Below are 25,981 nucleotides of genomic sequence, written 5' to 3' on the forward strand. Positions count from 1 at the left end.
CATCAACATGTTTTAAACCTATTAAAGCTGCTACATAATTGGAAGCTTTTATTGAAAAATGAAAGATAAATACTTGGATAAATACTCCAAAGAGAAGTCTTTGCCTTAGAGTTATGCATTGGGTACTTTCATTTCATCCAAATGACAACACCAACAATAATGAAGATGCTTCAGTACTTTTGTTTTTAAAAAAAGAAAATCAGAATATTTAATAACACTGACACATATCGTAAAATTTGTTTTGCAGCAGCAGTACAGTGCAATGCACAAAAATTACTATGTTTCAATAAGAAATATAAAAAAATCAGTAATCCAAAATGAGAGCAAAGCAGCAAATAGTGTTCATGAACCATTCAAAAATCTGATTGCAGAGGGGAAAAAGCTGTTCCTAAATGTCGAGTGTGTGTCTTCAAGCTCCTGTACCACCTGACCGTAATGACGAGAAGAGGACATGACTTTGATGGAAGAGGATCAGAAATGGAGCATGCCAACATCTTGAGGAACTGTCTTTTGAAGATGTTCTCAATGATGGGGAGCCTCGTGCCTTGTGATGGAGCCAGCTGAGTCTACAACCATCTGAGGCCTCTTATGGTTCTATGAATTGGTGCACCAGACACTGATGCAAACAGTCAAATGCTCTCCATGTCTTTGGTGACATGTTACATCTCCTCAAGCCATTGGCATGCCTTCTTCATAGATGTATCAATATATTGGGAGTAGGACAGATCTTCAAAGATGTTGACATCTAGGTCTTCTCTGGCCTCTGGAACCACTTCAGTCAGCCCGGGAATTGTGCTCCCACAATGCTAATTCAGATTCAGATTATTGTCATTTAGAAACTACAAATGCAATGCAGTTAAAAAATGAGACAACGTTTATGATAATGATTGCGCACGGCACCCCACTTCACAAATAACAGATAATCAGTTCTGGAGTGGCCGCTGCAAGCTGCGTTGCGCCACCATCTTGGATCCCTAACATGCAACAACTTCCAGGATTCAAATCCAGCAACAGTGAAAGAACGTGAAATTCAATTTCCAAGTTAGGACAACGTTTGACTTGGGGGAGAGCTGGCAGGTGCTGATGTTTCCATGTGTGTACTTCCATTGTCCATTAAGCTGGTCAAGGTCATGGATTTGGGAGTTGTTGTTGAAGGGGACGATGAGTTTCTGTAATGCATTTTGGTGACAGTCCATACTTCATCAATGGTGGCAGATAATGTTGCAGGATGAATAGAATACCACACAGATTTCTCTGTCATGAGTGGTATTAAGTTTATTTAGAATTTTCAGATGTGTACCAACCCAAGCAAGATAACTCTTCATCATATTCCTGAGTTGTTCTTCATCTGCAGTGAGTGTCACGAGGCCAGATATCTGTCATCAAACATTCAGCTTCTGAACAGCATTTTTTGGGTGAGCCAGTGAAATCTGTAGTTAATGCTGATTCTCCCACCCCCACTATGTTGATGATGGTGAATAAGCAATGGCAAAGCAGCTGAATGTCAAGGATAGAATTGACTGGCTCATATGGCTCAAATGATAGTCGCCACTTATTATCCCATGCCCAAATACAGTCAAGGCCTACTGCATGAAGTACTTCATTTCCTGAAGAACAGCTAATACAATGGAACACTGTACAATTCTGATGTGTTGACAGAGGGAAGGTCATCATTGAATACTGTACTGAATCATTAGCCTGGACTTGGTGCTCCACTTTCCACTTGAACTTACAGTTCCGAGTCAGAAGTAACAGTTTTACCAACTAAGCTGCAGCTTAAGTTACAAATGCTCTCTTCATACAATTATATTTCTGCAATTCAGGTTAAAGACCAGAGTTATATAACAACACATACCTCTACTAGTGTAAGGCTGTGATTTCAGCATGATAAGTTTAAACAAGTAGTTTCAAATGTAAACGGAGACTTAAGAATTCATAATGAAAGAACAGTATTACTTACTTAAATAATAGCTTTCACATTCCAAACAACTTCACAAGAATTATGAATCGTATATTGACTGAGTTGCACTAGGTGTTTTTCAAGCCAAATGTTAGAAGTTTGCTTAAAGTGATGGGTTTGAATGGGTGCCTTGACAAGAGGCTGAGGAATTAATTTTAAGAAATTCTAACAAAGGTAATTTTGTTCTCTTGGGAATTAAGAGGAAGAAGGTGGAGATGCATTTTTATATCAGGATATGGGCAGTGTAGATAAAGAGAAACTATGATCAATGGCAGTGGGATCAAGAACATTGGAACACAGAAATAAGGTAATTAAATAACTATAATGATAACTATAACAACTTTTTTTTGTTAATTTTCAGGACAGAACATTAGGATCTGGAAAGTATTGCCAAAGTGAGTAATGGAAGTCAAATTTTAAGATAACATTTAAAGAGTACAAGACCAAGAAAAGTAAAATAATTGCAGGCTGTGGGGAGAGAGCAGGGAAGTAAAATCATTTGGATTGCCCTTGGAAGAAGTTGGCACAGACTTAAAAGGGGTGAAATTTCCATGCTGTAACCTATAGCTTTGTGAATCATGAAACTTGGACACTTCGCAACAGCAGGTTTAGCAGTTGACAATTTAGCAACTGCATGCAGCAAAGACCAAGGAATGTAAGGTGATATACAATTGGGAAAAGAGAACAAGAGTTTTAAAATAAAATCAATTAAAAGAAAGCCAATGCAAGTCTGCAAGTGCAAGGTGTGCTGGATGACTGAGATACAGTGAATTAAGAAACTTACAAGAAAGTGTTGAAAATACAGCCAGGAGTATCAGGAAAAATTAAGAAGGAATGGGAAAAAGAATTTCATTGCCCTATATCCACTGAGCAGTGGGAGAAAGTTTTACAATTAGTCAATTCTTCTTCTATTTGTGCTAAACATGCCTTAATACAATTTAAGGTTGTACACAGGGCTCATATGTCTAAGGACAAACTTGCTCGATTTTATTCTTATGTTAATCCAACCTGTGACAGATGTCATTCTGAAGTTGCTTCATTGACCCACATGTTTTGGTCTTGCCGCTGCTTGCAAAATTATTGGAAAGATATTTTCAGTATTATTTCAAAAGTTCTGAATATTAAATTGCAACCGCATCCTATTACTGCAATTTTCGGTTTACCAATGGTGGATAATAGTTGTTTATCCCCCTCAGCTCGAAGGATTATTGCATTTGTTACATTAATGGCTAGAAGATCTATCCTATTGAATTGGAAAGAAATTAATCCTCCAACCATATTTCAGTGGTTTTCTCAAACTATTTCTTATTTGAGTTTAGAAAAAATTAGAAGTGTTGTTTTTGACCCTTCAATTAAATTTGAAGAAACTTGGAGACCATTTATTCAACATTTTCATATCAGCTAAACTGACTTTTCCTAAACCTTACTTTTATTATCCTTAATTATTTGGATGGAGGTACAGAGTTATTGACGCTGCTGTGTATATTTGACATAATGCAATGGCCCATGTTGGTTAGGTTTTTTTTGGAGGTTTTTTTTTCTTATTTACTCCTTTTTTCGTAATCAGTATGAGTTTGGGAGGTTATTATATATGGATTATCATCTATTTGTATTTATACCTTAACCTATTAATTATGTATTCTCAAACTCTCTGTATCTGTGTTTCTCTTATGTTTGTTTAAAATTAATAAAAAGATATAAAAAGAAAGAAATTGTTACAGAGCCTCAAGTTTACAATGGTTAACACGTGTTGAAATAATTATCAAAGTATGTGATAATGTTTTTAGCAATAGATGAGTGAGACAGGTGTGACTGAGGTACAAATTTGTGGTCTTTGAGATTGTTACCAGAGCTCATCACAGGATAGCACAGAGGTTAAGAGAGGTGAAAATGAAGTAGATCTAAGTGTCAGAAGTATGGAAGAAAATCATTTTTAAAGAAGCTGTTAACTTTGGGCAGCAAGTTGTTAAAACAAAAAGGCCAAGGAGATACCAGATAATACCACGCATAGCTAAATGCTTTAGTTTGCCAAAGTATTATTATATTATGCTGAAACTTACCTGTACAGAGACAACGAAAGTTTTCGCAAGTCTTTGGACACACATCTGAGAATAATTCAAAGACAACTCTGCCCACTGTAAAGATAATATATGCATCAATTACAATGGAAGATTCTGTGGGAATTGTTAATTCAGTATCACACTGCATTCATCGAGTTACTACTTACGTAAAACTAAATCTAGATACACACAAATTATAAAGTGACAGTTTTATTCAGGAAAGGCCTTTTATCAGAAACATTAAATCCACAATGGAACAGTAAAGGTTATTTGCAGTGACAGTTAAAGCATATTATTGAGAATAAGAGTGGGAGGGTACTTCCACATGAGAATTTTACTATAGGTAACCCAAGAAGGTATGATACTGATATACAGTACTCCATTTCTGAGTGCCAACAACTGCTGTTCTGAGGGAAGTGCAAGTTGAGTACTCTCCGTCTAAAGCTAAAGAATCCACAATTTATGGGATTTTTTTCTCTCTAGAGACTCAAGAGACACACCATAACTATCCTTGCACATTACAATTTTGAAATTTTTTAATGATCACATTCCTATAATTACACTCATTCTTTTAAAACACACAACCCAAACTTCCAACAAAGTTCCAACCTCAGTGGATTCTCAACCAGTGACGTCAGTAAAATTCTTGTAATTGCAATACAACAACATAAATTCAAAATGTTTAACCAAGATCCCCAATCAATTCAGTACATTAAATATCTTACTCATTCATCCAAACAACATAATTGCTGTAAACCTTTTCTCTTACCAAACAGATTATTGACAGTTATGTCAAAAAAACATCGAGGACGCTGTGTTTTCAGCCCCATTCTTTACACCAGCTGAAGCCACTGCAGAGAAAGAGATGCCATCATTAAAATGTACGGTACCATGGATATCTTTACATTATAAACTTAACATTTGTTTTTGAACACTTCATCTTTTTTTTATTTGACTACTGTAATTAAAGAAGCATAAATAACTGATTGGCTTCAGGGGTATTACAGTTTTGTTACCGAAGGTTCATGAAACAATAACAAATCTATGTGTAATCTGAATTACTGAGCATGCTAAAGTTAATAATGACTCCAATACAAATTCTTGTGATAAAGTAATGTCTTTGATAAATGCAGAATCAGTAAGAACACTAGCATTTCGCATCCTAATATTATTGGTAAATAATACTGAAAATCTAAGATCTGAACTACCATATCTCCCAAAGCATTAAGTAACTTGTTGCTGGTAGATTTTGTTTCAGATTTGGGACATTTGCAGCTCTTCGCTTTTTAATTTATTTTGATATCATATTTTACATACCAGCAGGAATTATGAAGAAGTAATGAAAAAAGTTGAAAATTAAACTAACTTTTAAAAGATTAGTTTGGACAAGCATGTACAAAAGTCCAACCTGCTCAATGATTTAGCTAAGTATCGCACAGTACTTCTCAATGGAAAAATATGACTATAAAAGTTTAAGAATAAATCAAAGAAACTCAAGAATAGATAGAAATTAATTAGTTATGTCTCATGCCCCCTTTAAAATATGTTCATAAATTCTTCTAAGTGAACAGAAGCTGCCACATAGAAACAGATATTCTCTTATTTTTCTAGATAATTAAGCATTAAATGTTAGCTCAATTTTCTGCTAAATTACAGTTAAAACATTATTACAAAAAGCAACCATTGGTGAAAAAGACTTTTCACTGGACATCTGCCTCCTTAGTTATACGAAAACTGATAAAGTTAAAAGCTCTTCTTTCTCTAAGTACTTTTCCCATGAACCATAGAAGACTTAACCTAGTTTCGAGTGGGACTGAACATAACACTAGTTCCCATAACCTACTAATAACTGGCAGCTTAACTTAAACTAAAGAAGTATCAATATTCTACACTTTAAAATGTTACATCAGACCACATACAAAATTATGGTATTTCTCATTAATACTATCCATATTTCAAATTATGGTTGATACATATGGGCTTAATTTTATAATTTATGACAATTATAGTTTAAGCTTTGTTTGCTATCAGCTCAATTATATATGAGCTGAATAACTGGAATTAATTACCTAAATATTTAAATAAACAGAACAAAATTTGTACTTTGCATTAAAATGCTAAGTTTATGAAACATTTAAATATGAAGTGAACTGTACATAACTACATAATATGAGTTTTATATTTTTGTTCAAACTGAAGCAATATGAAGAGAAAAGGCAATACAAGATTTGCCTGGTCATCATCAGCTGATAGGAATATTTGTGTTGGTTAGAAAATAAGTAATGTGCAGGAGGTGAACAGAATATTTTCCATTCTCCTTCTGCAAAAAAACTATGCTCTCCAATTAGTATCTGGTGGGGGAGGGGAAGAATCGTCAACATTTTGGGTCGAAACCTTGCATCAGGATGGAGTGGAGGGAAAATTGTCAGTATGAAGAGGAAAATGTGAGACACAGGCATAATGTGATTGGTGAACTTAAGGGGATTGAGGTTGTTGAACATTGAGCCATATGAGGGGTGGGGTTGTGGAGAGATGGAAGATATGGTAGTTGGAGAGGGAAAAAGAAAGGAGGAAGATGAAGAGTAGAACCAGAAAGTGAAGAGGCTTCAACTAAAGTGCTATTTAACTATCCACAGATATTGCCTGGCCTACAGATGTTCTCGAACAGAAATTGCTGAATTGTTGTTTTAGATTGGGTTTATCTGTACTGAATAGGTTTAGAAGGAAATAGAGTTCACATATTCTTCTTGCATGTATATATCTAACATTCACCTACATTGAGCACCCACCGTGCTAACCAATATTTTGCTTTTATTTCAGAATTTCAAGTTTTCTTATAATATTAAATGCAGCTAAACTGGATCCAACACATTACTAGAAAGCAACTCATCTGAATTCCACACCCCTCATTTTCATGTACAATTTTTAATTTTGATTAAAGTAACCTCCATATACAGCAAAACCGACTTCTGTGGAAAATCTATTTTCGCAAAGGACTGCTGGGATTTATTCCACATGCAGAGGGAAACGATGAGACCGAAAGGTTAAAGGATGGACAACATAGCCTGAGGTAAGGTCATCAAGAGAATCATCCACAGGTTTCTTGAATAAAATATTTATTCCTTATTGCAGCAAAACTGGGGAAAAAGTGTATATAAATTTTTAAATGCCTCACAAAATACTGAAAGATTTATTTCTGAATTGCAGGTGCTGGCATAAATAAAGTTCCCAACTCATGAAGAATGTTAATGGTTACATGAGGTAGCAGAGGGAATTTGTTAGCTTGGATTGCAAACTGGCTGTTAAATAGAAAACAAAAAAATGCAGTAAATAGGTTCTTTCTCAATCTGGAGGGCTGCAACTGATGAAGAGTCTCTGGATTGTCAACTCAGTTATCAAGGAGTGAAGAAAATATAAGGTGTAGGCTGAGATTCTGCAAGGGGATATAGAGATATTTAGTGATTGGGTGAAAAGGTGGCAAATGGAGCTTAATATGGGGGAACTTGAGGTCAGGCACTTCAATAAGAAATGAGAGATGGCTATTACCTAAATGGAGAGACTACAAAAAAAAATGAGCCCAGAGGAAACACCAGAGATTCTGCAAATACTAGAAATCTAGAGTAACACATAAAAAATGCTGGAGGAACTCAGCAGGTCAACACCTGCAGAGAGAAATAAACAGTCTACGTTTCAAGCTGAAAGCCTTTATAAGGACTGGAAAGGGAGGGGGAAAAAGCCAGAATAAAATGAGGGGATGGGAAGCAGTACAAGCTAGATGATAGGTGAAGCCAGACTGGTGGAGGAGGCAGAATGAAGTAAGAAGCCGATAGGCAAAAAAAGGCTGAAGAAGGAATGTGACAGCAGAGAAGAGTGAACCATGGGAGAAAGGGAAGCAGCACCGCCACTGGGATGTCATAAATGTCAGGAGGAGAGGTAAGAGGGGGAGGCAAAGTGGAGAATGGAAGAAGGGGTAAGGAGTAAGAGATTATCTGAGGTGAGAGAAATATATGTTCATGTCATCAGATGGAACATCAGGTATTGTTCCTCCAACCTAAGAATAGCCTCATCATGGCAACATGGAGGAGGCCATGGACTGATGTGTCAGAATGGGAACTGGAATTAAATTTTTTGGTCACTAGTAAATCCTGGCTACTGTAGATGGAATGCAACTGCTCGACAAACAATTCCCTAATTTATGCCAGGTCCTGAATTTTGTAGAGGAGTTTGCATCAGGAGCACCAGATATAGTAGACAACAAAATGGATCTGCAGGTTAAGTTTGCCTCACCTGGAAGGATTGCTTGGGGCCCTGAATGGAGGTGAGGGAGGTGGTGTATGGGCAGATGTAGCACTTCTTCTGTTTGCAGGGATAAGTGCCAAGAGAGAAACTAGTGAGGAGGGCTGAATGGACGAGGTCATCATGGAGAGAGTGATCCCTGCAGAAAACAGAGAGTGGTGTGGGGGAGGTAAAGAAAGATGTTAGGATCTTGCTGAAGATGGTGGAAAATGACATTCTGATACAGAAGCTCATGGGGCAAGAGGAACTATCCCTACCAAAGTGGTGAGAATAAGGGGTGAGGGCAGAAATCTGGGAAATGGAGGAAATGTGGTTGAGTGCAACAAAGTTTTCCTTCCTCCACCATTGATGCAGAAGGAGGACATCAATGATGTTCTGGAAAGGAAAGCATCATCCAGGGAACAGAAGCAGGGAAAATGAAGGAACCAAAGAAAGGGAATGGCATTTTTACAACTGACGGAATGGGAAGAACTATAGTCAAAATAGCAGAGAGATTGGGTACATCCAGAGCGATCTACATGTTCTAGTGCATGAATCACAAAAAGTTAGCAGGCAGGTCCATTAAGCAGCTAAGGAGACAAACAGCACGTTGTCCTCTATTACAACGCAGATGGTATTTTAGAACTGATAAGTTATAAGAGTTCAGAATCAGAATCAAGTTTATTTTATCACTGGCCTGTGATGGGAAATTTGTTAACTTAGCAGCAGCAGTTCAATGCAATACATAACCTAGCAGAGAGAAAAAATAAAATAATAATAAATAAGTAATTCTATTACATATATTGAATAGATTTAAAAAAGGGCAAAAACAGAAACACTGTATATTACAAAATAGTGAGGTAGTGTCCAAAGATTCAATGTCCATATAGGAATCGGATGGCAGAGGGGAAGAAGCTGTTCCTGAATCACTGTGTGTGTGCCTTCGGGCTTCTGTATCTCCTACCTGATGGTAACAGTGAGAAAAGGGCATACCGAGTGATGGAGGTCCTTAATAATAACCGCTGCCTTTCTGAGACACCACTCTCTGAAGTTGTCCTGGGTACTTTGTAGGCCAGTACCCAAGATGGAGCCGACTAAATTTACAACCTTCTACAGCTTCTTTCTGTCCTATGCAGTAGCCCCTCCATACCAGACAGTGGTGCAGCCTGTCAGAATGCTCTCCACAGCACAAATATAGAAGTTTGAGTGTATTTGTTGACATGCCAAATCGCTTCAAACTCCGAATGAAGTATAGCCGCCGTCTTGCCTTCTTTATAACTACAGCAATATGTTGGGACTAGGTTAGGCCCTCAGAGATCTTGACACCCAGGAACTTTTTTTTAATAATTTTTTTTATTGAATTTTTAAATGGTTACAGAAGGAAAAAAAATTATCGACCCTTCCCCCCTCCCCCCTGACATATCCCTATAGAAAGAGAAAAAAAAAGAAAAAAAAAGAAGAAAGAATGCCTGGATATCGGAAGATCCTCACATGCTCCATGGAGTTCATAATAGCTTTAGTATATATATTTATTTCTTTCCCCAAGTAACCAATAATTTTATCTTCAGAGCACCTATATATTTAATCCTATCTTTTGTAAATAAGGGCACCAAATTTTCAGAAATATTTCATATTTATCTCTTAAATTATAAGTAATTTTTTCAAGTGGAATACAGCTAAAAGCTATATCTATTTTCATTTTCTTAATGTATGTTAAAATTCTTTTCCTTTTCACCGGTCCAGTAAGCGCATTAACATTACAACTTTAAAAATTCAGTAAATTAGTCATTATTTTTAACAGGGTTACTCCAGTCCATAGCAATACCTAACTTTTCAACTTTCGTAGTACCTTGGGGAATCTTTTTAAAATTCTGTGTTGCTATGTGTCTCCCCCCCCACCCCCGATTGTCCAGGCAAAGAAAAAAAGATTAAAGAACAATAGATTATAAAGCAAAAAATAACAAAATACCCCCCTACTAATGTTGTGATTAAAACACAACATTACCCCCGTTGTACGGGTCATGGCAATTGCCATGATTACACACGTGAATCCCGTAGCAATCGATCCGAATTTCCCCCAGCTCCCCCGTAACATAAAAAAGTATATATAAGAGAAGAAAAGGTAATAATAAAGTGAAAGTGAATATGAGGTGGAATCAGATTTTCTGAATAAATCAAACGAAGATGAAGAAACAAAGAAGAGCAACAGGAAGAGGTTGGAGGTGATATTGGAGACATAAAAAAATCTTTGGTGCAAATAATGCATGAATTAAAAGCATTAAAAGTAATAAAAAGATATTAAAATATGAAGATTATGTTTGATAAAATGATGAAAAGACAGGACAAAATGGACAAGAAAATTAAAAACTTGGAAGAAACAACAGGAGACACCACTGATAGAGTGAATAAAATGGAAGATAATATTTCTGCCTGGACATCAGAAAGAAAACGGTTGTTGGAAAAAGTGGATGTACTTGAAAATTTTAGCAGACGAAATAATATTAAGATTGTTGGACTTAAAGAAGGTATAGAGGGAGAGGATCCAATAAATTTTTTTCAAAAATGGATTCTGGAAATTTTGGAAATGGAAGAAGGAAACCAGTTAATTGAAATTGAAAGGGCTCACAGAGCCTTAAGATCAAGTTGATCAAAACTCATGATCAATCTTGATAAAATGCTTAAGATATCAAGATAAAGAGAAGATCCTGAAGGCGGCTGCCCAACTTGCCAGAAAAAGAAACGGGCCATTGATGATAGAAGGGAAAATAGTTCTTTTCTATCCTGATAAAAGTTATGACCTTTTGAAGAAAAAGGAGGAATTTAACCCAGCAAAAAAAGTTTTATGGGAAAAGGGTTATAAATTTATATTGCGCCACCCGGCAACCCTGATCATTTTTTTGGATGACGGAAAAAGAAGATCTATTACTGATTATTGGGATGCGGAAGAATTTGCACAAGAACTCCCAAATATTCACTAACCACAGCAAAAGATTTAAAAGTGAAACTGATTAAAGATGAAGACAGGGACAGTGAATAGAGTTGATGGATGTTTAAGGATAGAAGAATATTTAAATATATTCTTAATTATACGATACAGGGGGAGAAAGGTAAAAATTTGAGAAATATTAATTGAGTAGTGATATTATTTTTTCTTCTCTAATATATACTTTTTTATGTTACAACACCCAGGAACTTGAAGCTGCTCACTCTCCCCACTTCTGATCCCTCTATGAGGATTGATATGTGTTCCTTCGTCTTACCCTTCCTGAAGTCCACAATCAGCTCTTTCGTCTTACTGACATTGAGTACCAGGTTGTTGCTGTGGCACCACTCCACTAGTTGGCATATCTCCCTCCTGTACGCTCTCTCGTCACCACCTGATATTCTACCAACAATGGTTGTATCGTCAGCAAATTTACAGATGATATTTGAGCTATGCCTAGCCACACATCATGTGTATATAGAGAGTAAAGCAGTGGACTAAGCACACAACCCTGAGGTACGCAAGTATTGATCGTCAGCAAGGAGGAGCTGTTATCACCAATCCTCACAGACTGTGGTCTTCTGGTTAGGGAGTCAAGGATCCAATTACAGAGGGAGGTACAGAGGGCCAGATTCTGGAACTTCTCAATCAGGATTGTGGGAGTAATGGTATTAAATCTGTGTGGAGAGCCACTGAGATTGCGTCTGCTGTTGACCTATTGTGGCAATAGGCAAATTGCAATGGGTCCAGGTCCTTGCTGAGGCAGGAGCAGTCTAGTCATGACCAACCCCTCAAAGCATTTTATCACTGTCGATGTGAGTGCTACCAGGCGATAGTCATTAAGGCAGCCCATGTTATTCTTCTAGTTGTACTGTATCTTCATAAGACCATATCCAGAATGCTGTGCACAGTTTCACTAGGCTAATTTCAGGGATCAGAGGAGAGTCCAAATCAAGATAGATTAGACAGATAAGAAGGAGGAGTTACTTTATTCAAACATACAAGATCTTAAGGGAGCTTAACAGGTAAATGCCAGGATGTTTTCATGAGTGAGGGAAGTAACAATCAATTGGATATACATACAAAATGAGGAACTAGCCATTTAAAACTTATGTAACTGTACTTTCCTTCTGTCAGAGAGCAAGGCCAGCTCACTCATGTACCCATCTCATCAGGTTCATATATAAACTTGGCTCATTAGCTAACTCTGCTAATCAGCAGTGAGAAGGCCTCCTTTCATAAGCAATACACTGTACATCTAGGGTCAGTACAATTTGGGTTCAACCAAACAGTAAAGTTGGGATGTTGCAGGGAGGAACACCAATTGTAGTCACTGCTGTGTAAATACTGGCCCATGCAAAGCTACCAATCACCAGATAACAGATTGTACACCAACATAAAATTACCAAGGAAACATATTTACCAGTATTTCAAATTTAACAAAGTTAACAGAGAAAGAAAAGAAAAATAAAATTATGGAAGCTTAAATTGGGAACAGATGTTCTCAGGGAAATATATGGAAGAAATGTGGCAAATGTTCAGGGAATATTTGCGTGGAGATAGAAACACAGAAAACCTACAGCACAATATAGGCCCTTCAGCCCACAAAGCTGTGCCAAACATGTCCTTACATTAGAAATTACCTCGGATTACCCATAGCCCATTCCATGCACTCACCATTCTCTGCGTAAAAAACTTACCCCTGATATCTCCTCTGTACCTACTTCCAAGCACCATAAAACTGTGCCCTCTCGTGCTAGCCACTTCAGCCCTGGGAAAAAGCCTCTGACTATCTACATGGTCAATGCCTCTCACCATCTTGTACACCTCCATCAGGTCACCTCTCATCTTCCCTCACTCCAAGGAGAAAAGGCCGAGTTCACTCAACCTGTTTTCATAAGGCAGATTTACAAGGATGTTGCCTGGATTGGGGAGCATGATAGGCATCGATCGTGTGGATAGTCAGAGGTTTTTTCCCAGGGCTGAAGTGGCTAGCACGAGAGGGCACAGTTTTAAGGTGGTTGGAAGTAGGCACAGAGGAAAGGTCAGGGGTAAGTTTTTTTTTTACGCAGAGAGTGGTGAGTGCGTGGAATGGGCTGCCGGCAACGATGGTGGAGGTGGATGCGATAGGGCCTTTTAAGAGACTCCTGGACTGGTATATGGAGCTCAGAAAAATAGAGGGCTATGGGCAATTCTAAGTATTTTCTCAGTTAAGGACATGTTTAGCACAGCTTTGTGAGCTGAAGGACCTGTTGGTTCTGTTGGTTTTCCATGTTTCTAAAAGTGCCCATTACAGTTAAATTAGTCCAATGTGTACATTTCTGAAGTAGGCAGGGGTATTGCTTTACTTACACCCTGAGCCCACATTTTGCGTCAGATACCATCTCGAACAAACTGGCTAACTCAGAAGTATTGACCATTCCTACTTGAAATCATTCACCCGCACAGAGCACTTCTTACAACATGGTCTCTCTCTTGAGCAGCATTTTGCAGCATCTCCCGTGTCCCGCTCTGCACTCCCCACCCAAAAATATGCCAAAACGGAGCACGGCCCTTCAGAAATCTGATCCTGCCCAGCTCTCTCAAATCTTTTATCTCATTCCACCGGGCATAAAGTCATAATACATACCAAGACAATCCCGGTTGGCTGACACAACAATTCCCAAGTTGGACAACATGGTTCCTTATCTTTAGCTGAACCCAAAACACTCTTACTAAAATGACACACTGCTTTTGTAGAAAACTGCTAAAATAAAAAATACCTGACAACACAGCAGTAGAAAACTTAATCAGGTCATTACACATTTATCAGCTATTATCATATTAAATGGCAGTGAGGTCAGTGTCTGATTTCTACTCCTAGTTTCTTGTGTTCTTAATATATTTTAGATATTCAACTTGGTTTTATCTATTCAAATAAAATCAGTTCCTTGACAAATACTTCAGAATATCTTATGGATTTCACCTTAGAAATTATTCATCTAAGGGTAAAAAAACCCGACATTTTATAGGAGTACCACCAACCAAAAAAATTTGGCTTTAATACCCAGAAGACATATTAAGGAAAATAATCAAAGGATGGGCCAAAATGTTACATACGAGGAAAGATCTTAAAAAGGAAGGACAGTAAAAAATGTAGGAGTCTTGGGGAAGAATTTGGGGTCTTAACACTGAAAATGTAATTCAGGATCAAATGAAACATGACAGTTATGAACAATCTGCTTAGCTTAGACAACTGGCAAGGAGAATGGTAGTTCTGGTACTAAGCGAATAAAATTGTGATGGGAACTGAAGGCAATAGCTTTGATTTTTATAATGTTACAAATTACCTCACTGTCAGATACAATGGAACATTGATGGTGAATATCACTGGGTGTTATCAACATACAATTATTTCCACACTTGCAATGTATGTTAAATTGCAGTGAATCACATCAACTGAATTAATGATTACTTAATAAAAGTACTTGAATAGTTAAATACAAAAAACAATGAACCACAAAAGATTACAAATTACATTTTTTGCAGATGTGCCTTAAACACTGTAATAGAGACAGATGCTACCTACCAAGACCAATGAAACCACAAACAAATCTTAAGGTAATCAGAACTAGTCATGATAAAAAAAAATGTGCAAGTTTCCGTCTCCTGTGGGATGTGCCAGCAACTTGTCCCATAATTCATTGACCTCTCAATATTCAAACAAACTAGTTCAACCACTGCATATCTTCAAGCTCTCACCTTAGTTGTCTCCATTTAACTGAAATAATTAGTCCTTGAAAACTATTTTAATGATACTGATCACAACCCCTCAGGATCATTTCACCATATGAGAAAAGCAAAAGTGGGAAGGGGGTGGGGGAAGGGAATCATGGTTGGGGAAAGGAGTGAGAAGCACCAGAGAGACATTCTGTAATGATCAATAAACCAATTATTTGGACCTTGCCGTGCTTCTCAGCGCTGGGAGTGTCTGCACCCACACCACCCCTGCCCCAGTCACTCCTTCTCTGCCACCTGCCCTGCACCCCTCATGCAATGCTGCACCCTCATCACTCCCAACATCTTATGCTTTCACTAGATTTACAAACTCTCTCACCACTCCATATTTACAAATACAGTACTGTGCAAATGTCTTAGGCACCCTAGCTATATATATGTGCATAAGACTTTGCACGGTAATGTAGAACACCCACTGTCAACACCCAGCTTTACCAAATCATCACCTCTTTGATGTCCATTAATAGATTTGCTGTACTCAAGAAGTTATGCTGAAGTATGTAATTAAAGGAGATGACAATCTCCAACAACAGTCAAGAAAGAACCCATCTTGGATATTGTGAGGCACATATTTATTGGTCAAGAGCATTTATTTTTCCTAACATTCCATTAGAGAGGATAGAACTTTCCAGCAGCAGATTCTGTAATGTGCATGTCAGTCCTGCTGATTATCATTCAGTAAAATTCTGGACAATGGTCTAGAGATTCGATACCCACCAGAGGAAATCAGAACTTTGGAAGGTAACATCTAAGAACCAGCATGAATTTTCAGTCTCAGCTCATTGTACATGCAATGTTAAATAATTTTCCAACAGAAATTGCTAATGTTCGGGATGTATCAGTTTCTTGTGTTAATTACTCTTATCATAGAGCATTTTAATCAAGCAGGGATTACGGTTGGTGGGGAATCCATGATGATCAGAAGCATCAATCAAAATTTGAATCAATGACAGATTTCTTTGAAAAACACCCAATGTCTGCTAACTGCCCTTCCCCCAAGTGTCATGAATTTCTACTTATAGCTTACACCTGTTACTTTGAGATTTACTATTTTTTAAATTAGTTTTTTTATGCATTTTCTACATCGCTACAGATAGAAAAAAAAACCACAAATCAAAATGAAGAACATTAATACAGTGCAAAAATAAACATACAATAATAATACAAAAAAGATAATTGAGAAAGCACCCAAATTGAAGACATGTAAAATTAGTATCCTCGAGATTTACTATTTAATGAACATTAAAAAATTTGAGTCATAGGCAAATAGAGCAAACATTACATCCAAAACATTAAGTATGCATGTATACATATAGGCAGTGATATCCAACATGCTGGTTAATATTTTGAAATTAAGAACTTACAAAATGTAATAAGATATTAGGCAATTAAAGATACAAAGAGAAAGCCACTTTATATCACTATAGTGTCTATACATTATCAGCAAATTATACCTGAAGTTCTTAAGTCATGTGAGCACAAATTATGTTAGATAATCATGATGTACCAAAAATGCCACCTTAAAAGATAAAATTTAGAAAATTATAGGCTGGCTTTCAGTGTTTTGGTAAACTACTGGAAAGCATAAATGTAACGTCCAAACATCTGGAATAATGTAAAGAATCTAAGCCAAGGCAGGGTGAACTAACCTCACATTTTTTGAAGAAATAACCAATATAGCAAAAATACTACACCAAAAGACTCTTAAAATTGTATCACACAATAGATTCATGGCAAAGTTAATGAATACTGGAACTAGGATGATTTGGAATAGACGGTTGTGGTGGGAAGGCACAAAACTAATGGTCAAAATAAGCTGATTGCAAATGAGAAATATTACATAGAGAAAACACTGGAAAAAACTCAACAGTTCTGATAGCACAGAAACAATAAAGAATCCCTGACCTGAAATGCTAATAGCTTCTCTTCACTCTGACCTGCTGAGTTTTTCCAGCGCCTTCTGTTTTTATTCCAAAGATCTATACTGGGCCAGTCTGTAATACTTAGTGTTTACATAATGTTTCTTCCATTATCAAATGCAAACTATTTATTTATACACATTAGTTCACTCTCTCCCAGTATTTGGTAAATTACAACAAGGACTGGGGATAAAATGCAAGAGGTCATTGAAAAGGTCAGAAGGATAGACTTTTGCTAAAACATTTTGATTTTAAGAATCCAATAGCTAAATTTTAAATTACTTGTGAGATTGTAGGAAAATTATTAATCAGGATAGAAAATCATCTGAAAAATGCAAGTAAAAAAAAGAGACAGGGAATTGTAGCATGACTGAATAATTTAGCATGGAAGTAGGCCCTTGACCTGCCATTGCCACACTGACCATCAAGCACCCACTAACACTAAACCTCTCTAATCTGGTTTACTCTCCCCACTTTCCCATCAATTCCCCTCCAACCTTCCCACATTCTACCATTTGCCATACATCTGAAGTGCCAATTAACCTACCAACTTGTACACCTTTGTGATACAGATGTGCAGCAAAAATCTTTGTTGTGTCTTCCAACATTCCCTATTTATTAACCACCCTATTTATTTTGATGTGAGAGAAAGCCATATATCCAGGTTTTCCGAGGACAAAGACTGTAAACAGTGTAGATGGAAACAAAATTTTAAACACACAGTACTTAATTACTAGATCAGCGTGGTAATGTAATGGTCAGCACAATGCTTTACAATAGACAATAAGTGCAGAAGTCCATTCGGCCCTTCGAGTCTGCACTGCCATTCTGAGATCATGGCTGATCACCTACTATCAATACCCGGTTCCTGCCTTGTCCCCATATCCCTTGATTCCCCTATCCATAAGATACCTATCTAGCTCCTTCTTGAAAGCATCCAGAGAATTGGCCTCCACTGCCTTCTGAGGCAGTGCATTCCAGACCCCCACAACTCTCTGGGAGAAGTTTTTCCTTAACTCTGTCCTAAATGATCTACCCCTTATTCTTAAACCATGCCCTCTGGTACTGGACTCTCCCAGCATCTGGAACATATTTCCTGCCTCTATCTTGTCCAATACCTTAATAATCTTCTATGTTGCAATCAGATCCCCTCTCAATCTCCTTAATTCCAGCGTGTACAAGCCCAGTCTCTCTAACCTCTCTGCGTAAGACAGTCCAGACATCCCAGGAATTAACCTCGTGAATCTACGCTGCACTTCCTCTATAGCCAGAATGTCCTTCCTTAACCCTGGAGACCAAAACTGTACACAATACTCCAGGTGTGGTCTCACCAGGGCCCTCTACAAATGCAAGAGGATTTCCTTGCTCTTGTACTCAATTCCCTTTGTAATAAAGGCCAACATTCCGTTAGCCTTCTTCACTGCCTGCTGCACTTGCTCATTCACCTTCAGTGACTGATGAACAAGGACTCCTAGATCTCTTTGTATTTCTCCCTTACCTAACTCTACACCGTTCAGATAATAATCTGCCTTCCTGTTCTTACTCCCAAAGTGGATAACCTCACACTTATTCACATTAAACGTCATCTGCCAAGTATCTGCCCACTCACCCAGCCTATCTAAGTCACCCTGAACTCTCCTAACATCCTCATCACATGTCACACTGCCACCTAGTTTAGTATCATCAGCAAACTTGCTGATGCTATTCTCAATGCCTTCATCTAAATCACTGATGTAAATCGTAAACAGCTGTGGTCCCAATACCGAGCCCTGTGGCACCCCACTAGTCACCACTTGCCATTCCTAGAAACACCCTTCACCGTTACCCTTTGCTTCCTACCTGCCAACCAGTTTTCTATCCATGTCAATATCTTCCCCCCAATGCCATGTGCTCTGATTTTACCCACCAATCTCCTATGTGGGACCTTATCAAATGCCTTCTGAAAATCAAGGTACACTACATCCACTGGATCTCCCTTGTCTAACTTCCTGGTTACATCCTCGTAAAATTCCAATAGATTAGTCAAGCATGATTTGCCCTTGGTAAATCCATGCTGGCTTGGCCCAATCCTATCACTACTATCTAGATATGCCACTATTTCATCTTTAATAATGGACTCTAGCATCTTCCCCACTACTGATGTTAGGCTGACAGAACGATAGTTCTCTGTTTTCTCCCTCCCTCCTTTCTTAAAAAGTATGGGCGATGCCGGTTCAATTCTTGCCACTACCTGTAAAGAGTTTGTACATTTTCCTCGTGACCGTGTGGGTTTCCTCCAGATGCTCTGGTTTCCTCCCACACTCCAAGACGTACCAGTTGGTAGGTTAATTGGTCATTGCAAACTATTCTGTGATTAGGTTAGGATTAAATTGGGGGTTGCTAGCGGCAGCAGCAAGGTTCAAAGGGCCAGAAGGGGCTAATCTACAAGGTATCTCAATAAGTAAGTGAAAACGTAAAAGATGTGACAAATGAATTTCAAAATAGCCAATTACAAAGTAAACCTCTATGACACAAAAAAGTTTTTTTTTTAAATGCCAAAAAGCCATAACAGTGGACATTCAAAAAGGACCTAATGATTTATATACACAGATCATTGGCAGGAGCAAGGGAAAAAAATCAAAATGGTGGATGGAATTCTGGACCAAATATACAGGAAACAAGGGTAAAAGTTATGATACAACTATTTAGTCCTTTTTTAGGCCATTCCTGGAGAACCGTAAGCAGATTGGATACTGCAGCTTAAAACAGATCTACTGTCCTCAGAGGATGAGCACAGTGGATTTACTGGAAAAATACCTCAGCCCTCATAAAGAGAATACATGTTGTGATGTGTTCCTCACAACTTAAAGAGATGAGACCAATGGTTGAAGATAAATGTGGAGAGCTGAGAGCATGGAGAAAGATTATTTTGACAACTTGTAATGTTAAGGATAATGAGGCATAATCAACAATTTAAAAAAGATTCCTGAGAAATGAAGATGGCATCACTTTCACATAAAGGAGCCACAAGAAAGTGAAGATGCTGGAAACTGGAACAAAAAAAATTTGCTGGAGGAACTCAGGTTGAGTAACATCTGTTGACATTTCATATCAACCCCAAATGCCATCTTGACTCGAAACATCGTCAATTCTTAAATGCCCCCCCCCCCCGAGCATTTTCAGCAGTTTACTTTTGTACTTGTATATTCAGTGTGGTGTAAGATAACTCATCTTTCCTGGCAAACAGCTGAGACTAGACCAGATACTTCCACATCATAACATTATATAATATTTTAAGCAGAAGTGAGCTTCCAACCAAATTATCAGGATCTCCTAATCCTACCCTCTTCATTGCCCCTTCCAAAGCCTACCTCAGGTCCTATCCATGACCCACATCAGCTTCAAGCTCACTGTAGTAAATTTATCTCATTGTTTACAAATCGTCTCAATTTATAGCTATCTTTTATTCCAGCACTAAGACTCACAATGCTTCTCCAATTCTGGTCTCATGCACATCCCTGAATTGCTCCATCACTCACATGTGTGGCTAAATACGGCTCCAACGCCATACTTCAGTTTGCTGATGACACTACCATTCATCGAATCAAAGGTGGTGACCAAAGAGCATATAAGAGATTGAAAATCTGGTTGAGTAGAGCCACAACTTCCTCTCTTTCAATGTCAGCAAAACCAAAGAGCTGATCATCAACTACAGGCAGAAGAAGCCATGAGCTAGTCCTCATTATGGGAATGGAGGAGGACAGGGTCCGTAGCTTTAAATTTCTTGTGTTAGCATCTCATAAGACCTAATCTAGGACAAGCACACCAGTATCATCAAGACACAACAGCACCTCTACTTTCTTAGGAGTTTGCACAGACTCAGTATCTCACCAAAACTTAGACAAACTTCTATTGATGCGCAGTGGACAGTATCCTTACTGGTTGCATCATGGCCTGGTATGGAGACACCAATGCCCAGGAATGGAAAAGGTCATAGAAAGTGGTGGATACAACTCAGTCCATCACAGGCAAAGCCCTGCTCACCAGGGTACATTTACATGGACAGCCACCACAAGAAAGCAGCATCTATCATAAAACACCTCCACCATCCAGGCAACACTACCTTCTCTGTACTACCATCAGGTAGAAGATACAGAAGCCTTGGGTACACAACACCAGGTTCAGAATCAATTATTACCTTACCAGCGTCAGGCTCCTAAACCAACAAGAATAACCTCACTTCAACTCTGAACTGTACAGCCTACGGATTCACTTTCAAACACTTACAACTTGTGTTTTCATATTTATTTGCAGTGTGTCTTCTTTTGCACATTGTAATATGTCAGCCTTTGTGTATGTATAGTTTTCCATAAGTTCTATTGTATTTCTTTACTCCTGTAAATGTCTGCAAGAAAATGAATCTCAAATATATGCACTTTGATAATTAATTTACTTTGAACCTTGAACTTTTAAATTCTGAATTCTCTTCTAACTCTGTGTTGTCGCCCTCATTGCTCTGAATTCTCTAACCATTTCTTCATTTGATGTCTTAATATCACCCTTTGTAGCTTGCTTGCATTAAAACATAAGTTTTTGTTGTTGAAACGCTTGAGGATCCCTCACAATTTTAGATCTTCCACAAGTAAAACTCTCATACAGAACTTTTTCGGGGGGGGGGGGGGGCATCTTCATTTAATTCTAAGGACTTGAAATAAAACACAGCCTTTATACTTATAAATGGAACATTTCAATCTTCTACATCAAGCCTAAATGTGAGCAACTTTCTTATTTGAATATCAAATGTAACAACAAAAGGAAGTGTCATGTATTTAACGTATGCGATCTGATCTGGATGGATATCACCAATGATGGTAGCAATGTTTACTACCCCAACAGCACCGATTTAAAAAAAATGCCAACGTTGACTATACTGCAATCAACTCGCCGGCATTATCTTTTTGAGCCAGTATGCATCCAAGCCGAAGTCCGAGTTGTATGGGACTGAAATATCTTGCAGAGACTGTAGATCAGTTCCAGCCGTTCATCACTCGAAGTTTGAAAACGAAACGAAATTAAACATGTTCATGGGCCAACAATCTCTAAATTGTTTATTCCACCTCCACCCCATAAATAATAGATATTTCCCCTTGAATTGTGAAAGATATTGAGCAAATGCAGACAGCAAGAAAACACCAGTCAAGATCCGACATCTCAGGTGTCTTGAAAGAAGCAAAACACTCACATTTCGCCCAATTAACGTCCACCCCACGTCTCGGTAAACCAGAGAACGCTACAAGGGACCCTCTGGGCCACAATCCTAAGCTCCAATTCGGTTCTTTCAGCTGTTTGGGTCTCGCTTCGGCCTCGATTTGTTTCAACGTTGTCCTCATTCAGCAGTATCGGACTGCTACAACCACACCTGATTCATTCAGTCCCGCGCCTGCAGCTCTGATTCGCAGAAACAGATTACCCCGCCCCTTCACACACATAAGCGGCTCTACAATTGGTCATTCTTGACGTCTATCAATGTACGTCTCTGCCTCATTGATGTCATGTTCGGTTGCGCGGAAGCGGCGTGTTGTTGTCTCTTGCCTGATGCGCAAGCGTTGTATGGGGTTATGGTGACTACTCGAGACCCCGGATTGTGGCCTAACTAATTATCTCTGCAACTTTCAGGTGAATGATGCTTAGCTTTTTTATTAAAGTAACGGGAGGTGGAGGAGGTTATGCGAAGTGTAATGGTTGAATATTGAAAGTTAGAACCAGGGCATGCCAGGGGAAGGTGGGGTGTTACGTCGGGCTGGAAGGCCTCGTTCGCTCGTTGACGCGCTCCTTCTCGAGCTCTCAAGATGGCGCTGCGGGCCTCGCTGGCGACTCGGGCTCAGAACCCGAGTGCCATGGCTGGCCTCGCTGGCGAGGGTCACGGCATTGGCCCGGCTTCCGCCTGCTACCGCCATTTCTTCGTAGCGGTTGAGGCCCACGAGGAGGAGGGGATGGGCACCGCTCGATCCGTCGCAGGCAGCGCGCAGTTGGAGCCCGAAACCCAAAGAGCACCGAAAGAAGGGCCGCGAACGTGCTGCTACCGCACCGCCCGTCAATTCTCGGTGCGGCCGGGATTCACTGCCATCATTTCTGCTCGGCCTCCGCACTCCACGCCATGGGAGGGCTGCTTTGAGCCGAGCTCCCATCAACAAACTCAGATTTTCACAGGCCATCCGCGTCCGAGGGGACATTGGAATTTTAAAGTTTACTCTCCGATTGTGATTAAAGAAACCAAGCCGAGTTGACCTCGCCATTGAAAAACATTGTGTATTTCTAATGGGGGATACATTCAACTACAGATTTACTTTTTTAGATGTACATTCTAAGAGAGAAGTCATCCTGAATTTTATGAATGTAACACAAAATCTATATGAATTCATACAGAAATGCATTGTAAGGTTAATTTTTTCATGGGAATTCACATTTTCATGCTTTTGGTCATTTTGCATCATCTGTTATCGATGTCAAATTACTCCTTACTGATTTAAATCTGCCCTTTTGACCTGACCCCTCAATTTAATTTAAGAGCACAGTCTGGGGATTTATAGGTGCCAGTAAGCCACAGCGATTTTCTGCTGGTTATGTACAATACTTCAAAATATACCTATTTTGAATTAACCTCACTACAATCTGCAGCAAGTAATTTCTCTTTAAGCAATGTACTTTTAAATCAATTTAATTATCTACAGCTTTCAAGATCTTATGAAGGTCTAGGCAGACTTAACTCGAGCAAGCAGGTATAATACATTTAAACAGATTAAACTTTATTGCTATGGCCCGAAGCGAGACAGGAGGTGGGACTTCAAGCCAGGCTGAGACAGAGAGATGAGATGCTCAACCTAGCATCTTGTTAGCAAATGTGCAGTCGCTGGAGGACAAAATTGTTGTATTGGAAGGAAATGAGAGATTGTTGAGTTCCATGTTTGAATAAGACATAGCTTACTTCCAGCACACCAGAGATAGCGATCAGACTGGAATGCTTCTTGATTTACAGAATGGACCAAACTACTGATTCAGAAAAGGGAAAAGGCAAAAGGTGTGTTTCATGATGAACTCTTGATGGTGCTTCAATGTGATGATTTTGTTAAGCTTGTGTTCCCCTACCTTGAAAACCTGGTCAAGTATTGTCCACTCTATTTATATAGGGAGTTCTCCTCCATAATCCTGACCACAATTTACATACCACCAGCGGCTGACTATAATCAAGGATTTGAGATACTGCATGATGCTATTTCCAAACAAGAAACAGTCCATCCCAACACGTTTCAAATCAGTATTGGGGATTTCAACCAGGCTTTTTTGAAGAAAACCCTGCCCAATACAATCAGCATATAAATCTGTAGCACCAGTGGTCCCAACGCACTTAACCACTGTAATACTAGGATAAGGAATGCCTACTGTTCTATGCCCAGACTGCATTTTAGGAAATCTGATCACTTGGCTGTCTTGTTGTACTTGCATACAGGCAGAAGCTAAAAAACAAAGCTCCAAGGATTAGGACAACATTAGGAGTGGCTATGGAATTGCTTTGAGTCAGTGGCCTAGGCTGTGTACAAGTTCTCATCTGTGGATCTGAATGGATAGACCATGGTTGTCTTGGACTTTATTTAAACAGTTCCCCACAAAGTCATTCGGAGTCTTCCTCAACCAGAAACCCTAGATCAACCATGAGATCAGCAATCTGTTGAGGGCCAGATCAGAGGCATTCAAGTCAAGTCAATTTTATTGTCATTTTGACCATAACTGCTGGTACAGTACATAGTAAAAATGAGACAATGTTTTTCAGGACCATGGTGTTACATGACACAGTACAAAAACTAGACTGAACTATATTAAAAAAAACAGATAAAACTACACTAGACTACAGACCTACACAGGACTGCATAAAAGGCACAAAAAACAGTGCAGACATTACACTAAATAATAAACAGGACAATAGGGCAAGTTGTCAGTCCAGCCTCTGGGTATTGAAGAGTCTGATAGCTTGGGGAAATAAACTATTATATAGTCTGGTCATGAGAGCCTGAGTGCTTTGGAGCCTTCTCCCAGATGGCAGGAGGGGTGCATGAGGTCCTTCATAATGCTGTTTCCTTTGCGGATGCAGCGTGTAGTGTAAAAAAAAGTTGCAAGAGGTCCAGGGGTGGTGTCTGAACAGCCATATCAAGGGCGTAGTGGAATTCGGGACTAAACTTGAATTAATGATGGATGCTCAAGAGTCACTTCCTATAAAGTTAAATCAAGTGACAGAGGTTGACAACAGGGCTTCACTACCAGATAAGTTCAGTGCCTTCTATGCTCGCTTTGACCATCAAAATATGAATAGGATCAGCCCTCGCTGATCCTGTGATTTCAGTCTCTGAGGCTGACATATGAGCAGCCTTAAAGGGTGACCCCACAAAAAGCATTCGGCCCAGATGGGGTAGCTGGCCAAGTGCTAAAGACTTTTGCTGATCAACTGGATGGAGTGTTCACTGAGATCTTTAATCTCGCTTTGGCAGTCTGAGGTACCTGCTTCAAGCGGGCTTCAGTCATATCAGTGTCTAAGAAGAATGTGGTAACCTGCTTCCATGACTATCGGCCTATAGCACTTACATCCACTGTGATGAAGTGCTTTGAGAGGTTGGTGATCAAACATCACCTGCTGACTGAGAATTGACTTGGATCTGCCTCAATTTGCCTACTGGAGCAACAAGCCCACAGCATATGCCATCTCATTGGCTTTTCACTCAACCCTGGTATATCAGGACAGCAAAGAGCAGGATTCTCTTTATTGACTACAGCTTGGCATTCAATGCCATCTTCCCCTCAAAACTAATAAGTTTCAAGATCTTGGCCTCAATACTTCCTTGTGAAATTGGATCCTTAATTACCTCACTTCTGGACACTAGTCAGTTCAGATTGGCAACAACATCTCTACAATCTCTATTACCACAGGTGTACCACAAGACTGCTTAACCTTCTGCTCTACTTGCTTTATACTTATGAC

At 38.9% G+C, this 25,981-nt stretch overlaps 2 protein-coding genes across 3 annotated transcripts in view; one reads left to right on the forward strand and one right to left on the reverse strand.

The window, feature by feature from the left end:
- The window catches only part of ppig (peptidylprolyl isomerase G (cyclophilin G)), a 53,233-nt gene extending 30,857 nt beyond the window's left edge, over window positions 1-22,376 (reverse strand). Inside the window, exons 1-3 of the mRNA XM_059966624.1 lie at window positions 22,196-22,376; window positions 4,790-4,871; window positions 4,021-4,095 (exon numbers count right to left, since the gene is read on the reverse strand). Coding sequence (XP_059822607.1) covers window positions 4,021-4,095; window positions 4,790-4,850 — 136 coding nt within the window. The 5' untranslated portion in view covers window positions 4,851-4,871; window positions 22,196-22,376. The remainder of the gene's footprint in view (window positions 1-4,020; window positions 4,096-4,789; window positions 4,872-22,195) is intronic.
- Window positions 22,377-22,507: 131 nt separating this feature from the next.
- fastkd1 (FAST kinase domains 1) overlaps window positions 22,508-25,981 on the forward strand; it is a 71,233-nt gene continuing 67,759 nt past the window's right edge. The window contains exon 1 of one of the 2 annotated variants that reach the window (XM_059966633.1): window positions 22,508-22,629. The gene's annotated coding sequence lies outside the window, so the exon portion shown is untranslated. The remainder of the gene's footprint in view (window positions 22,630-25,981) is intronic. The other variant, XM_059966634.1, reaches the window with a different exon arrangement.

The sequence above is a fragment of the Hypanus sabinus genome, chromosome 4 (genome assembly GCF_030144855.1).
Source record: "Hypanus sabinus isolate sHypSab1 chromosome 4, sHypSab1.hap1, whole genome shotgun sequence".
Taxonomy (NCBI): domain Eukaryota; kingdom Metazoa; phylum Chordata; class Chondrichthyes; order Myliobatiformes; family Dasyatidae; genus Hypanus; species Hypanus sabinus.